The 15,910-nt window shown below is 44.4% G+C and overlaps 2 protein-coding genes across 5 annotated transcripts in view; both read right to left on the bottom strand.

The window, feature by feature from the left end:
• The window catches only part of LOC109908261 (proto-oncogene tyrosine-protein kinase Src), a 41,871-nt gene extending 38,973 nt beyond the window's left edge, over window positions 1-2,898 (bottom strand). For 2 of the 4 annotated variants that reach the window (XM_020506855.2, XM_031794550.1), the window contains exon 1: window positions 2,461-2,897. The gene's annotated coding sequence lies outside the window, so the exon portion shown is untranslated. Of the gene's footprint in view, window positions 1-2,460 lie in introns of all 4 variants that reach the window. The other 2 variants (XM_020506854.2, XM_020506856.2) reach the window with 2 other exon arrangements.
• Window positions 2,899-8,757: 5,859 nt separating this feature from the next.
• Window positions 8,758-12,671, bottom strand: LOC109907059 (potassium voltage-gated channel subfamily G member 1-like). The gene is made up of 2 exons (XM_031794549.1): window positions 11,775-12,671; window positions 8,758-10,310 (listed from the first exon to the last, which is right to left on the bottom strand). The coding sequence occupies exons 1-2, from the start codon at window positions 12,582-12,584 to the stop codon at window positions 9,543-9,545; spliced, it is 1,578 nt and encodes a 525-aa protein (XP_031650409.1). The 5' UTR covers window positions 12,585-12,671; the 3' UTR covers window positions 8,758-9,542.
• Window positions 12,672-15,910: the final 3,239 nt, after the last annotated feature.

Here is a 15,910-nt window from a genome sequence, read left to right as displayed (position 1 = left end):
CACTTCAGGTCATAAGTCTGGTTCCCTTTTACATGCACACATCCACGCCCTGAAGATGGGTTAGAACGTGGCCAGGGCTCTCTTGAAAAATAAGTCCTCTTCCACCATTTATGATTAACTACCCCAAACAAAGCCCATTTCAACAGAGAAAGAGAACAGGTGGCATTTCCCCCTCCCCCCACCATTAAAATGGCTGCCCATGAAAATCACTGGGCACTAATTAGTACTAAAACTGGGCCAGACAGAGCAACATAAGTTTGGTGAGTACGTCTGTCACATGAAAAATTCAATGAGTTCAGTGGGAGGCTGTCGCAATCCTCACGTCAGCCGCCCAAAGTACCAATACAACCGCAGTGAGTGCTGTAACTGAATTATAAATCCAAAGGCCAAATTGAAGTGAGCATGTTCTAGGCATTGTTGGCATCAGATAAGTGTTTTCTTTGTTAAGAACTCCTCAATAAGCCATCAGGGAACATAGTGCTGTTCTACTTGGACCAACACAGCACGTGTCTACGCTTGTGTCTGGGTTTTTCTTTTCACCATCCCGCCATTTGTGCATCACTACAATCCTATTCCTCAGGCCCAAGAACCAGCCCCCGACTCATGATATTATAGCCAATTAAGTTGTTAGAACTTTACGCTAATTTATCCTCATCTGACCTGAAGGAAACCGGGACAACTCGGTTGAAATTATATTTGCAGGCAAACTAGCCTGTTCGGTTTTCATTGTATTTGCCTTGTTTGCCTCCTACAGCTAAATAAGGTTAACTCACAAATTCAAGGTAACAATAAAGGGTCAAAACTTTATTCATAGTAATAGTCACTCCTCAAGGCCCCTCGAAATGCCCTTTCCATTAAGTGCACAAAGACATTTTAACAGAGCCAGTCACAATTGTTGCATAGGCAGATCATTCTCAAAGGCTTGGACGCCAGGCTTTGGAAACAAGCGAGTCATTGACTCCCGCCAGGCCCAGTGTAGTGTACTACTCTGTCAAAAAGAATGCTTCAGTATATAGGGGGAACAAAGGGGTCAATCCACCAACTAACAGGACATTCTGCCACTTTGCAGTGATCTCGTTGGAGCCAACAAAGTTCCAGAGGTTTCACTGAGGGACATTCTTTCGAAGGATTCCAAGGGACATTTCCTTTATCAATGGTGCCTACATCAACCAGGGAAGATTCAGTTAGGCATGTTGATGAAACACTTATGACTGACAGGCCATCTGAAAAGACCTGCAGAGAGAGAGAGAGGATGGCTGCCAAGAAAGCAGCAAAATCATATGGAATTCTCCCATTGTTTTAGTACAAAATAAACACATTTAAATGAAATTGTGTGACTAGGCTAGCCTATACAGAGACTAATAGGTTCAGAATGCTCTTGCCGAACAACAGAATTCCTAAATAATGCAGAAACAGATACATATTATCATCATTACAGAAACTGAGACATAGTTCATATTCAATTAAGGATGTGTCCTTCAATTCATCTAATCATCCACAGTTTACAATGTACTGGCCAATTCAATGGCACATTCTAAACAAAAATATAATTCCTTGGGAAATGTTACATTCTTTGTGATTTTAAAATGAACTCAGTGAATTCCCAGAGAGACAATTCCAGTGGAGATTTTTCCTTTGTTTGTTCACACATGATCTAGACTTCAGATAGATCAAAAGGTACAAGACAACACTCAATGGGGGTGGAAACAAAGTGAATGCATACTGTGTAATGTGTATGTTTTAGGATTATGGCAACTCTGTTTTGAATAAATACAATTGCCATGGGGCAAGGCGATCCCATTACTTCATCAAGTGTATACCACTTCCAAAAGTCAACACTGAAACCATTTTTTTGTCCTTAGTCATAGCCATTCTCAATAAGGAAAAAACGTATATGTTCAACAACTGAAATGAGACATGTTATGCTTCAGCAAGAGTCAATATTTGGCTTGTTGACTCATCTTGAGTATGAGAACACTAATCCTGAGCATGACAGCCCATAGTTTAGAAGTAGGCTATAGTCACCGGCAGAGAGCTGGTGAGAGCTCTATGGCCTATATAGCTACACTTTATTACATCTCTCTCTCTTTCTTTCTCACACACTAGTGTATTGCTGATTGACATATCTTGGCATGAATGTAGCTACTTGAAGAGCCAATAATGTGATGGTCAATGGAGTTCCATAGCTTTGTCCCAATCATAAAACTAGGTACTTAATAATTAACTACGTAAAATGTTAGGCAACAATTAGCCTACTTTCATTAAGACATTAATTATTGGATTAGAAAGACGCTCCCGAACACCCTGATCCAGCGAGCTATTTCACATCAGCTTTATTAGAAGCATTGCGGCAATGTTGAGTTTAGAACGTATTTGATTTCAATGCAACTTGACGGCCAGGATACATTGTTTATGTTCAATCATTGGTTTCATCATATACAAAAATAACAAGTCACTTACCCTGACGAGTACCAACCAGTGTATTGCCGATGCTTGTTTATTTACCAGATGGGCAATAGTTCATCGAATAAACGGCAAAATGTCACAGACTCCGTCATCGAAGTAAACCCCAAAATTATAACCGATTTCAGACGACGTTCACAGCAGAGAACCGATGGTCGAACTGATGCGGAGGGATCCCATTCAACCGGAGGGGCGGGCTAGACCAAGACGGGGATTGCCTGAGAATCAGGGCAGCAGTCGGAACCAGTCTGATTGCGGCAATCATTTGAATCCCTAATTATGAGAGAGAGTATCCAGCTATTTGCTAACTGCCTTGAAATCAAAGGATAGATTTGACTTTATTTTGTGGTACAAAAATATCTAGGCTACTGCGTTCACTGCTGCGGGTAGTAGGCCTATCACACACACAAGCAAAGATAATACAGGACCAAAACATTGACAGTGAAAAGGAGGAGGGGAGGATGGGGTAAAGACGTCCGCATGCTTCCCATTCGAAACAGTTAGTGCATATATTATGACGACATTTTATGACGTTTTGGTCTTCGGCAAAGCGTTAAGTGTATAAAACTTAGTGCGCTGTGTTCATATCAGATTCTAGTTTTGGGAACAGAAACATTTATTGCGATGAGAAGATTATATCCGCCCAGTTTCAACCTCTCACACTTCCCACAACTGGACTTCCTTTCCCTACCAAACGTTATGCATCTTCTTCTGTGGGGATTATCGGTGGTTGGCATCTAACGTTATGGTGAATTACTGCCACCTACTGTGCTGTACTGGAGTGTGGACCAGAGACAGGGAGAAACTAAATCCTACCTGTCAGGCCTGTTGCTCTTGAAAAAAGATAACAACATATTTGAGACTATCTAATGCCATACTTCTCAATATACTTTAATTTCCAGTATCCTCTTCTCTCTAAATACTATATCAAATCCAATCAAATCACATTTATTTATATAGCCCTTCGCACATCAGCTGATATCTCAAAGTTCTGTACAGAAACCCAGCCTAAAACCCCAAACAGCAAGCAATGCAGGTGTTGAAGCACGTTGGCTAGGAAAAACTCCCTAGAAAGGCCAAAACCTAGGAAGAAACCTAGAGAGGAACCAGGCTATGAGGGGTGGCCAGTCCTCTTCTGGCTGTGCCGGGTGGAGACTATAACAGAACATGGCCAAGATGTTCAAATGTTCATAAATGACCAGCATGGTCCAATAATAGGTCTGGGACAGGTAGCACGTCCGGTGAACAGGTCAGGATTTCATAGCCGTAGGCAGAACAGTTGAAACTGGAGCAGCCAAGTGGACTGGATGGCAAGGAGTCATCATGCCAGGTCCATATCAGGCGTTTTGCCTCTGACTTGATCATTGAAACTACAACATCAACATCCCCACTACTAAGTGCTTGTTTAGTCAGTACATCAACTGCCTCGTTCCCCTCCAACCCCACATGGGCTGGGATTCAAGTAAATCTTATCTGTATACCCATCTTTCTAATCCAGCCATGGGTTTGTAGCACCTCATAAAGCAGGTCTTGTCTGCTACGTGATCTAAAGGACTGGAGGCTCATCAACACTGCACATGAATCAGAGCAAATAACTACTCTGTCTGGCTTGACTTCCTCCATCCACTGCAAGGCCAACAGTATGGCCATCAGCTCATTTGTATATATACAGCCAGATGATCTGTAACGTTTTCTGACTGCCATCCCACATTCCTACACTATAAATGCTGACCCAGTATTATGTCCTGTCCTTGGATCTTTGAACCATCTGTGAAAATGGCCACAAAATTCTGATAGACCGTATTCAGATGTCTCTTAAACAAATTAGATAGATCAACACCCTCCCTATCTTTTTGTAGTCTCTTCAACACTTCTAGATCAACTACTGGAGGCAGGAGTAGCCATGGTGCATATACAGGAATAGCTACCATTGGAGTAAACTCCATTCCATACAGTCCCATCTCCTTCCTCTGGGTATTACCCACATACCCAAAGCTTGTGTTCTGTCTTTAACTCATGTTCCCAGCACGCCTGTAAAATCCCTTTCGCAGGATGAGACACCCCATGTCCCTGTAGGTTGACCCAATAATCGAACTGATGTGGAGGGATCCCATTCAACCGGAGGGGCGGGCTAGACCAAGACGGGGATTGCCTGAGAATCAGGGCAGCAGTCGGAACCAGTCTGATTGCGGCAATCATTTGAATCCCTAATTATGAGAGAGAGTATCCAGCTCTTTGCCTAGTGGTTATAGCATTGGACTAGTAACCGGAAGGTTGTGAGTTCAAACCCCCGAGCTGACAAGGTACAAATCTGTCGTTCTGCCCCTGAACAGGCAGTTAACCCACTGTTCCCAGGCCGTCATTGAAAATAAGAATGTGTTCTTAACTGACTTGCCTGGTTAAATAAAGGTAAAAATTGCCAGCTGCTGTCTCCTTATCTGCAATGGCATATCCCCTATCTCCACCTGTAGTGCAGACACTGGGGATGTCCGAAATGCTACAGTACATATTCTGAGTCCTTGCCCCTGTATAACATCTAGCCTTTCCAATGAGGTCCTTGCTGCCTGAACCATAGGCAATACTGGCATAGTCTATTACAGATCGAATCAATGCAACATACATGTTCCTCAATGAGGAACGCCCAGCCCCCTACTCCTTCCCTATCAGACAGCGCATCACATTTTGCACTTTCTTAAAAATGTGATGTGGCCAGGTCAGTCAGTGTCAAGTATACCCCAAGGCACCTGAAGGCCAACCATCTCCAAATTTCTCCCATATAACCTCATGCATTCCTCATCTCCCACCGTCCTCCTGGTAAGCACAGTCTGAGTTTTCACTATAGAGGACCTGAATCCCCACATTAATGCCCACCTCTCTACTTCATCAATTGCTTCCTGAATCTTCCTGACTATGTCTGGTACATTTCTTCCCCTCTTCCATAAGGCCCCATCATCTGCAAATAACGACCTCCCAATATCCAGCCGTACCTGAGAGTAAAAATCATTGATGGACAACAGAGGACTAATCACATTCCCTTGCGGTGTATCGTTATCCACCAGGTAGCTGCCTGATAGAGACATCTCCACCCTCACCTTCCAAACAGGAAATCATTTGTCTGTTCTTCCTCCTACCCTCATAATATCAAGCTTGATTAACAATCCCTCCTTCCACATCATATCATACGCCTTCACCACATCAAAAAAGACACCTACAACAGATTCCTTGTGCTTCTCAAATCAAATCAATTTTTATTGGTCACATACACATGGTTAGCAGATGTTATTGCGAGTGTAGCGGAATGCTTGTTCTTCTAGTTCCGACAGTGCAGTCATATCTAACAAGTAATCAAACAATTCCCCAACAACTACCTAATACACACAAATTTAAAGGGGTGAATGAGAATATGTACATATAAGTATATGGATGAGCGATGGCTGAGCGGCATAGGCAAGGTGTAATAGATGGTATAAAATCCAGTATATACATGTGATATGAGTAATGTAAGATATGTAAACATTATTAAAGTGTCATTATTTAAAGTGCCATTGTTTAAAGAGACTAGTGATCAATTTATTAAAGTGTCCAGTGATTGGGGCTCAATGTGGGCAGCAACCTCTTTGAGTTAGTGATTGCTGTTTAGTAGTCTGATGGCCTTGAAATAGAAGCTGTTTTTCAATCTCTCGGTTGAAATCTCGGTTGAATCTTTGATGCACCTGTACTGACCTCGCCTTCTGGATGTTAGCGGTGTGAACAGGCAGTGGCTCGGGTGGTTGTTGTCCTTGATTATATTTTTGGCCTTGGGTGCTGTAGGTTGTTGTCCTTGATGATCTTTTTGGCCTCCTGTGACATTGGGTGCTGTAGGTGTCATGGAGGGCAGGTAGTTTGTCCCTGGTGATGCGTTGTGCAGACCGCACCACACTCTGGAGAGCCTTGTGGTTGAGGGCGGTTCAGTTGCCGTACCAAGCTGTGACACAGCCCGACAGGATGCTCTCGATTGTGCATTTGTAAAAGTTTGTCAGGGTTTTGGATGACAAGCCACATGTCTTCAGCCTCCTGAGGTTGAAGAGGTGCTGTTCCGCCTTCACCACACTGTCTGTGTGGGTGGACCATTTCTGTTTGTCTGTGATGTGTACGCCCAGGAACTTAACATTTTCCACCTTCTCCACTGCTGTCCCTTCGATGTGGATAAGGGGGTTGAGAGAAAACACCTTCTCCCTCTGCTGTTTCCTGAAGTCCATGATCATCTCCTTTGTTGATGTTGAGTGAGAGGTTGTTTTCCTCACACCACACTCCGAGTGCCCTCACCTCGTCCATGTAGGCTATCTTGTCATTGTTGGTGATCAAGCCCACTACTGTTGTGTCGTCTGCAAACTTAATGATTTGAGTTGGAGGCATGCATGGCCACACAGTCGTGGGTGAACAAGGATTACAGGAGAGGGCTGAGCACACACCCTTATGGGGCCCCAGTGTTGACAGTCAGCGAAGTAGAGATGTTGTTTACTACCTTCGCCACCTGGAGGTGGCCGGTCAGAAAGTCTAGAAAGGACCCAGTTGCATAGGGCGGGGTTGAGACCCGGGGCCTGCAGCTTGATGATGAGCTTGGAGGGCACTATGGTGTTGAATGCTGAGCTGTAGTCAATGAACAGCATTCTTACATAGGTATTATTTTTGTCCAGGTGGGATAGGGTCTGTGGACCTGTTGGGGCAGTATGCAAACTGAAGTGGGTCTAGGGTGGCCGATAAGGTGGTGGTGATATGATCCTTGACTAGCCTCTCAAAGCATTTCATGATAACAGAAGTGAGTGCTACGGGGCGGTAGTAATTTAGTTCAGTTATCTTTACCTTCTTGAGTACAGGAACAATGGTAGCCATCTTGAAGCATGTGGGGACAACAGACTGGGATAGGGAGTTAAATATGTCTGTAAACACACCAGCAAAGGTGGTCTGCGCATGCTCTGAGGACACGGCTTGGGATGCCGTCTGGGCCAGCAGCTTTGCGAGGGTTAACAAGTTCAAATGTTTTACTCACGGTGAAGGAGGGGGGGGGGGGGGGGGGCTGTCTTTGTTAGCAAGCCACGACGGTGGCACTGTATTATCCTAAAAGCGGGCAAAGAAGGTGTTTAGTTTGTCTGGAAGCGACGAAGATGAGACAACCTATAGGGAGTAGGTCAGAGACCTGGCAGTGTGGTGCCAGGACAACAACCTTTCTCTCAACGTCAGCAAGACAAAGGAGCTGATCGTGGACTACAGGAAACTGAGGGCCGAGCATGCCTCCCATTCACATAGACAAGGCTATAGTGGAGCGGGTCGAGAGCTTCAAGGTCCTCGGTGTCCACATCACTAAGGACCTAAGGAAGTGAAAAGATTTGCCATGGGCCCTCAGATCCTCAAAAAGTTCTACAGCTGCACCATTTGAGAGCATCTTGACTGGCTGCATCACCGCTTGGTATGGCAACTGCTTGGCATCTGACCATAAGGCGCTACAGAGGATAGTGGGTATGGCCAGTTCATCACTGGGGCCGAGCTCCCTGCCATCCAGGACCTCTATACCAGGCGGTGTCAGAGGAAGGCCCCAAAAAATTGCCAAATACTCCAGCTACCAAAGTCATAGACTGTTCTGTCTGCTACCACACTGCAAGCAGTACCAGAACGCAAAGTCTGAGATCAAATGGCTCCTGAACAGCTTCTACCCCCAAGCCATGCGACTTCTGAACAGTTAATCAAGTGGCTACCCGGTGTATTTGCATTGATTCCCTTTGTTTTGCACTTCCTCTCTTGCATTGGCTCTATGCATACTCACTGGACCCTACCGACACACTAACACATACTACACTGACACACCAACACACACATACACATACACACACATAGACACACTTTCACCCTCTACATATACGCTGCTGCTACCTATTATTATCTATTCTGATTGCCTAGACACTTTAACTGTTACCTACACGTACATATGATCTCAATTTCCTCAACGACCTCATACCCCCTGAACATTGACCCAGTACTCCTTTTATAAAGCCTCGTTATTGTTATTTTATTGTGTTACTATTTTATTTTTTCATTAAGAAAATGTTTCTTAATTTTTAATAATGCATTGTTCTTAAAGGGCTCGTAGGTAAGCATTTCATGGTAAAGTCTACAGCTGTTGTATTAAGCACATGTGACAAATTAGATTTGATTTGATTTAATTCGCTGTGTTTTGAAAATAGACATATAAATGGTTAGGAAATAGCAGAAAAGTCAGTAAATTACAAATAAGTCCAAGCAATCATGAGGCAGATCAGATTAAGTTCAGATAAACTTTAAAGAGAAAAATAAGTTCAATACATTTAACAATCAATAGCAAAAAATAAAACAAACGTATCATTTTTTTTACACACAATTACTATGTTTTAGAAATACATTTGTGAGAGACGGAGCACATAATAACTACGTACAGATACATATTCCTTCATTGTTTTATACATAAAATTGCAACCCAGTGCTGAGCACCAATACACCTCCAACACATGTAACTCTTAAGAAATATGGTTATGGACTCACACTTTACAATTGAGACACAAAAATGAATAAGAAATCGATCACATATTATATGTAGCCTATACTGTACGTCCATGTTATTTTTGATAAATTACTTTATGGAATATGATGTACTGTTATGTCAATCATCTAAAATGGATTATTATAATCTTCTTTCTGCTATTGTACAGATCTTCTGATTTCTGGGAACATTTCTGGCATCTGTTAAATCATAATGCTGTAGGCAGAGATGACGTCATCCATTGAAGAATAATAAACTCAAAAAATGGAAGCAGAGCATTGCCAGGTAATCTTACTTAACCCTTATATTATCACTCTCAGTTTGTCTCTCTGTCAATAGTCTCTTTGTCTATAGTCTGTGCTTTGCGTCCTTGATCTCTTCTCTCATCCTCCTCAGTCATTTGGTTCCCTGTTCACAGATGAAGTTGCCAAGTTCTAACACCTATTTTCTCTCATTTTCTTTGTGTGCTGTGCCCTTTAATCATCCCTCCTCCTCCTCCTCCTCCTCCTCCTCCTCCTCCTCCTCCTACTCAGTTGTCCCTGGCCCCAGAGGAACCACAGCTGGGGTAGTCACTCTCCAGCGACATGTTACTTCCCAGCCCGCCTATCCTCCTGCGTAACAGGAAGTGTGTCCGTCTTTGCAGTAGCCTCTGCTGCTCCTGCTTCAGCTCCACATAGGACCGGGAGAATGTATGGAAGATGGAGGTGACTGGGAACGCCATGAGAAGAATCCCGCTCAGGATACTGCTCAGAGCCACCACCTGACCCGGGATGCTCCTCGGAACCATGTCCCCGTAGCCCACTGTCGTCATGGTAATGACGGCCCACCAGTAGGTGGCGGGGATACTGCTGAACTCGTGGGTCGTAGCCATCTCGTTCTCAATGAGGTAGAGCAGCGGGGAGAAGAGGGCAATGGCCACGCAGAGGAAGAGGAGGAGTAATCCGAACTCCCGCGTGCAGCGCCGTGCAGTAAGCCCCAGAGTCTGCAGGCCCAATGAGTGGCGGGCCAGCCGCATCACGTACAGAATCCTCAGGGCACGGAGGATCCGGAGCACCAGACCCACCTTGTCAAGGTAACTGCTGCCCGAGCCCAGCTTCTTCTCCCCCTGGTAGCTGTCCACTACTAGGGTGATGTAGTAGGGCAGGATTGCCACCACGTCTATGAGGTTCAGAGGGCGTCTCAGGAAGGCAAGTTTGTCCCGGTCCTGGATGAAGCGCAGGGTGAACTCAAGGGAGAACCAGCCCACACACACCGTCTCCACTATGAAGATGTTGTAGCACATCTGGGAGCACTTGCCCTAAGAGGCACAGGAGACACTGGTTAGCACCTGTACATACATCTAATATTATGCATTTAGCATATACAACAGTATTCTTCACCATTTGTCCTATAAGTCCACAGGGTGTGTAGGCTTTTGTTCTGAACTCATTTTGGACCTTTTGTTGTTACAATGATGTAGTTAGACACTAGAGGGAGCTATTATGCTGCCTAAAATCTAAGGGACATTATTGTGGTATACCAATTTGTATTCCTCAAATGTCAAATTGTAGACTGCAGGGCATCAAAAACAGACTCTATTTATAGCAGACCATTTATTTTCTAGTCACAGCTTGTTGCCAATCTTTTCATGTTAAACTCCAAGATTGCACCTTCTCTGTTCACTGCTCAGATGGTTCTGTTCAGAGTGAGGTGTTGTGAGTGTAGGTGTTGCTTTATTAAGCTACATAAAAGATGAGAATGCAATGTACTGAACCAAAAACCTGATAAAACTCCTGAATGTAGTTAGCACCAGAAAATCCTCTCCAAGCCCGATGGTTAAGAATTATTTGGGAGGTTGTTTCTAATAAATTGTTTTCGTGAAGATGTTTCAATTGATATTCAATTGTTAACCAATTCAAAACACATACAATATAATATAAAATGGCCTTTGAGTTGATTCTATTTCAGAAGAAAGCACACAGTATTATTATGAAACACTCCCACACAGTCGGAAATGACTTATACCAGTGTATGATATCTACACAGTATGTACAATAAGCTTTTTTTCAGAAAGAACAGCTTTTAGAAAACAACATTCTCCTCTTCAATTAATTCTAACTGTGTAACAATATAATATATCAGGGATACAATTTTGGAATGCACTGCTCATGTACCAGCCTTTGGAGCCCCATATAAAGTAATTCCCCTCTGGGGTAATGAATTACCTTCTGGGTACAAAAATATGTTCCATAATGGTTACATACAGGTAACTGAGGCTGAAGACAAATTAATTGCTTGAAACCAGTGAAGTGCAGTGTGTGTGTGCGGGTGTGTGTATGTGTGTGTGTGTGACTCCAATTTTCTATTTATTTTCTTTTTATCTGGCTACTGAGGCCAGAAAAAGTTAATTACCGCAGTGATTGAAGTCAGCCATGATAATGAGCACCTAAATTAGATTAGAACGAGACTTTTCCAAATGTTTTCTTTGCAAATTAGAAGAGTGGTCTGATGCCCACACACATAATCAATTATTCATTTTACTTGCCAAATGCTCTTTGAGCTTTGATATAAAAAAAGTTATTTACAATTTCAAAGTGCAGGCTTTGTTATCAAGGGTCGGGGAATATAATTCTGTGTTGATGTAATGGCTATGTTAGTAATTATGTAATACGTATGGTGTAATTATTATGTCCATATGTAATAACTATGTAATATCCATGGTGAGAGTGTATGTCCTGTTGCCCTGTGCTGACGCTTCCTAGTCCTCATGATGTCCACCTACCTGCTCCTCCTCCTCTCTCATGGCCGGCATGGTGCTGATGGACAGGTTGACAGCCGTGATGGTGACAAACAACACCGACAAACAGGCAAAGATCTTCCCTGGCAGGCCTGAGTGAGGCCTCTCCACCATGTCTCTCAGCTTGTTCATATAATGTCCCATCCGGGTCTCCGTAGCCCGGGCGGCGCTGCCTCTGCGGTGCCCGCTTTCGGTGTCCATCATCAGCTCCTCCTCCTCATCCTCCTGGGCTGCCCGCTCCAGCTCGTCACACTCCTCCACCCGCTGGATGAGGCGGCGACGGCAACACCACTCTAGGTTCTCCTCAGGGACCCCCCAGTAGAGCAGCTCCTCCCTGAAGGAGAGGGCACACATCTCCCTGAGGGATCGCAGCTTCCCGGCCCGCAGGAAGGTCAGGATGGTGCGGAAGGCGCAGGGCGAACGATCAAAGAAGTACTCGTTGCTGGCAATGTCATAATCGTCGCAGACGCACATGATCTCGTCAAAGCTGCTGCAGAGGCGCAGCTGGCCCAGTCGGGACAGGGGGAAGTCCTCCAAGGTGGTCCAGGGTAATTGATAACGCAGCCCGCCGACATTGATAATGGCATGGAGTTTACGGGCAGCGGAGAGCGAGGTGGAGTTGGTGAGGTGGTGGTCTGGGTCCTCAGGTAGGAGTTGGGCCCGTTTGTAGTAGGCCCCCTTGAGGGCCTCTTGCTCTGACAGGGGCGGGGGTTGAGGGAGGAGGAGGGAGGCATCGGAGGCACAGCTCAGAGCGCTGTAGTCGTAGTCTGAGCCGTCGCCTGCCAGCAGAGTCATCTTTACCTATACAGGCACAGAACCTCCATGTGCACTCCCACCGCAGCTCACATTCCTGTGGTCAACCTCTCACGGACACGCCTTTACCTTCGGGAGGGAAAGGACAAACACAAAAAATCATGTACTATACACTCTTAAAAATACTCTTAAAAGGTTGTTAGAACCTTGTTAGAACCTATGGTTCTTGAGGGAAATATGGCCTTTTAGAATGTAAACATTTCTTGACCCTTGCATTAAAGGGATAGTTCACACAAATGACAAAATTACATTAGCTTCCTTACCATGTAACCAGTTTATGGACATGGTATGACAATAATGCATGCTTTGGTTTAGTTTACCTGGCACGGTTTCCATATGATAAATCCCATCCCATTTTGTGGCACAAATCCCATTCAAGTCATGGAACTGACATAAGCATTTTTTGAGCATCATGTCCAAATTGTTCTAAAGAATCTAAAATGTATTGTTAAGCTCAACAAAGTCACTTATAGATCATTTGAATATGATGCACGAAAAATGCTAACATCGGTTCTATGACTTGCCAGCCACTGCCAGGTAAACTTAACCAAAGCATGGATTGTTGTCATACATTATCAACAGACTGCTTACATGGTAAGGAAACCAATATGTCATTTTGTTATTTGAACTATCCCTTTAAGAGTATAAGCCCCCAACATTCTTTTGGCATAGTTAGCCTCTTTCGTCAGTGGCCCGGGGCCCCAAATGCAGTAGTCTGTCTTTTGTATTTGCTTGAAGCTTAATGTCATACAGTACATCAAACTTAGGACATTTTCTCCACGTCCTCCTCCACCCCTCCCCCACAAGTTATCGTGCCACTTTTTCTGAGATAATATCACCTGAAGTTGAACCTCAACCTCTGTCTGAAGAACACGTGCCTGGGATGACGGAATTGAAACTTTAGGGGAGTTACTTTTTCCTAACATTACTTCTGCCACCCAGTCGTGGGTGAACAGGGAGTACAGGAGAGGGCTTGTATTGTATTGGTATTGTCCTTAATCAGGTAAAAACTGCTGAATGAGTCCAAAAACCGCTGTAATTAATTTAATTAATTCACTTGGTTTGATGGCACATAGCCTTAAGCTTCACAGTTTATTTTGTATTGTTTATTGTTTTGTCGGCGTCATTTCGAATAAAAGAGAAAATGTACTCTTACCACGCTGCACATTGGCCCAGTTCTTTTAACGGCGGTTACAAGAACAACAATAAAATAAAAATAGCGAGGCTATATACAGGGGCTACCGGTACAGATTCAATGTGCCGGAGCACAGGTTAGTCAAGGTATTTGAAGTAATATGTACATGTAGGTATAGGTAAAGTGACTATGCATAGATAATAAACAGAGAGTAGCAGCAGTGTAAAAAGTGGGGTTAGCCATTTGGTTCGCTGTTCAGGAGTCTTATGGCTTTGGGGTAGAAGCTGTTATAAGCCTTTTGGACCTGGACTTTGTGCTTTGTACCGCTTGTCATGTGGTAGCAGAGAGAACAGTCTATGACTAGGGTGGCTGGAATCTTTGACAATTTTTAGGGCCTTCCTTTGATACCGCCAGTTATAGAGGTCCTGGATGGCAGGAAGCTTGGCCCCAGTGATGTACTGGGCAGTACGCATTACCCTCTGTAGTGCCTTACGGTCGGAGGCCCGAGCTGTTGCCATACCAGGCGGTGAGAACATTTTGAGGCTCTGAGGAACCATGCCAAATCTTTTCAGTCTCCATAGGGGGAATAGGTGTTGTTGTGCCCTCTACCTGACTGTTTTTGTGTGTTTAGACCATAACAGTTCGTTGGTGATGTAGAGTCCAAGCAAATTGAAGCTCTCAACCTACTCCACAACAGCCACATCGATGAGATTGGGGGCATGCTTGGCCCTCCTTTTCCTGTAGTTCACAATAATCTCCTTTGTCTTGATCATTTTGAGGGAGAGGCTGTTATCCTAGCATCACACTGCCAGGTCTCTGACCTCCTCCCATTAAGCTGTCTCATCGTTGTCGGTGATCAGTCACTGTTGTGTTGTTGGCAAACTTACTGATGGTGTTGGAGTTGTTCTTGACCATGCAGTCATGGGTGAACAGAGAGTACGGGATGGGACTGAGCATGCACCCCTGAGGGGCCCCGTGTTGAGGATCAGCGTGGCAGATGTGTTGTTACCTCCCCTTACCACCTAGGAGTCGCCCTTCAGGAAGTCCAGGATCCAGTTGCAGAAGGAGGTGTTTAGTCCCAGGGTCCTTAGCTTAGTGATGAGCTTTGAGGGCACTATGGTGTTGAACGCTGAGCTGTAGTCAATGAATAGCATTCTCACGTAGGTGTTCCTTTTTGTCCAGATGGGAAAGGGCAGTGTGGAGTGCAATAGAGATTGCGTCATCCTTAGATCTGTTGGGGCAGTATGCAAATTGGAGTGGGTCTAGGGTTTCTCGGATAATGGTGTTGATGTGAGCCACGACCGGCCTTTTAAAGCACTTCATGACTACAGATGTGAGAGCTACAGGTCAGAAGTAATTTAGACAGGTTACCTTGGTGTTCTTGGGCACAGGGACAATGGTGGTCTGCTTTAAACATGTTGGTATTACAGACTCGGTCAGAAACAGGTTGAAAATGTCAGTGAAGACACTTGCCAGTTGGGCAAGCGCATGCTCGGAGTACATGTCCTGGTAATCCGTCTGGCCCTGCGGCCTTGTGAATGTTGACCTGTTTAAAGGTCTTACTCACATCGTCTATGGAGAGCGTGATCACACAGTTGTCCGGGAACAGCTGGTGCTCTCATGCGTGCTTCAGTGTCGCTTGACTGGAAGTCTGCATAGAAGTAATTTAGCTCATTTGGTAGGGTCATGTCACTGGGCAGCTCGTGGCTGTGCTTCCCTTTGTAATCGTAATAGTTTGCAAGCCCTGCCACATCCAACGAGTGTCAGAGCCGGTGTAGTAGGATTCAATCTTAGTCCTGTATTGACGCTTTGCCTGTTTGATGGTTGATCGGAGGGCATAGCAGGATTTATTATAAGCTCCTTCAAAAGTGGCAGCTCTACCCTTTAGCTCAGTGCGAATGTTGTCTCTAATCCATGGCTTCTGGTTGGAGTATGTACAGTGGGGAGAACAAGTATTTAATACACTGCCGATTTTGCAGATTTTCCTACTTACAAAGCATGTAGGGGTCTGTAATTTTTATCATAGGTACACTTCAACTGTGAGAGACGGAATCTAAAACAAATATCCAGAAAATCACATGGTATGATTTTTAAGTAATTAATTTTCATTTTATTGCATGACATAAGCATTTGATCACCTACCAACCAGTAAGAATTCCGGCTCTCACAGACC

This window comes from Oncorhynchus kisutch, linkage group LG17 (genome assembly GCF_002021735.2).
Source record: "Oncorhynchus kisutch isolate 150728-3 linkage group LG17, Okis_V2, whole genome shotgun sequence".
Classification (NCBI taxonomy): domain Eukaryota; kingdom Metazoa; phylum Chordata; class Actinopteri; order Salmoniformes; family Salmonidae; genus Oncorhynchus; species Oncorhynchus kisutch.
This window is presented reverse-complemented; position numbering and strand designations above follow the sequence as displayed.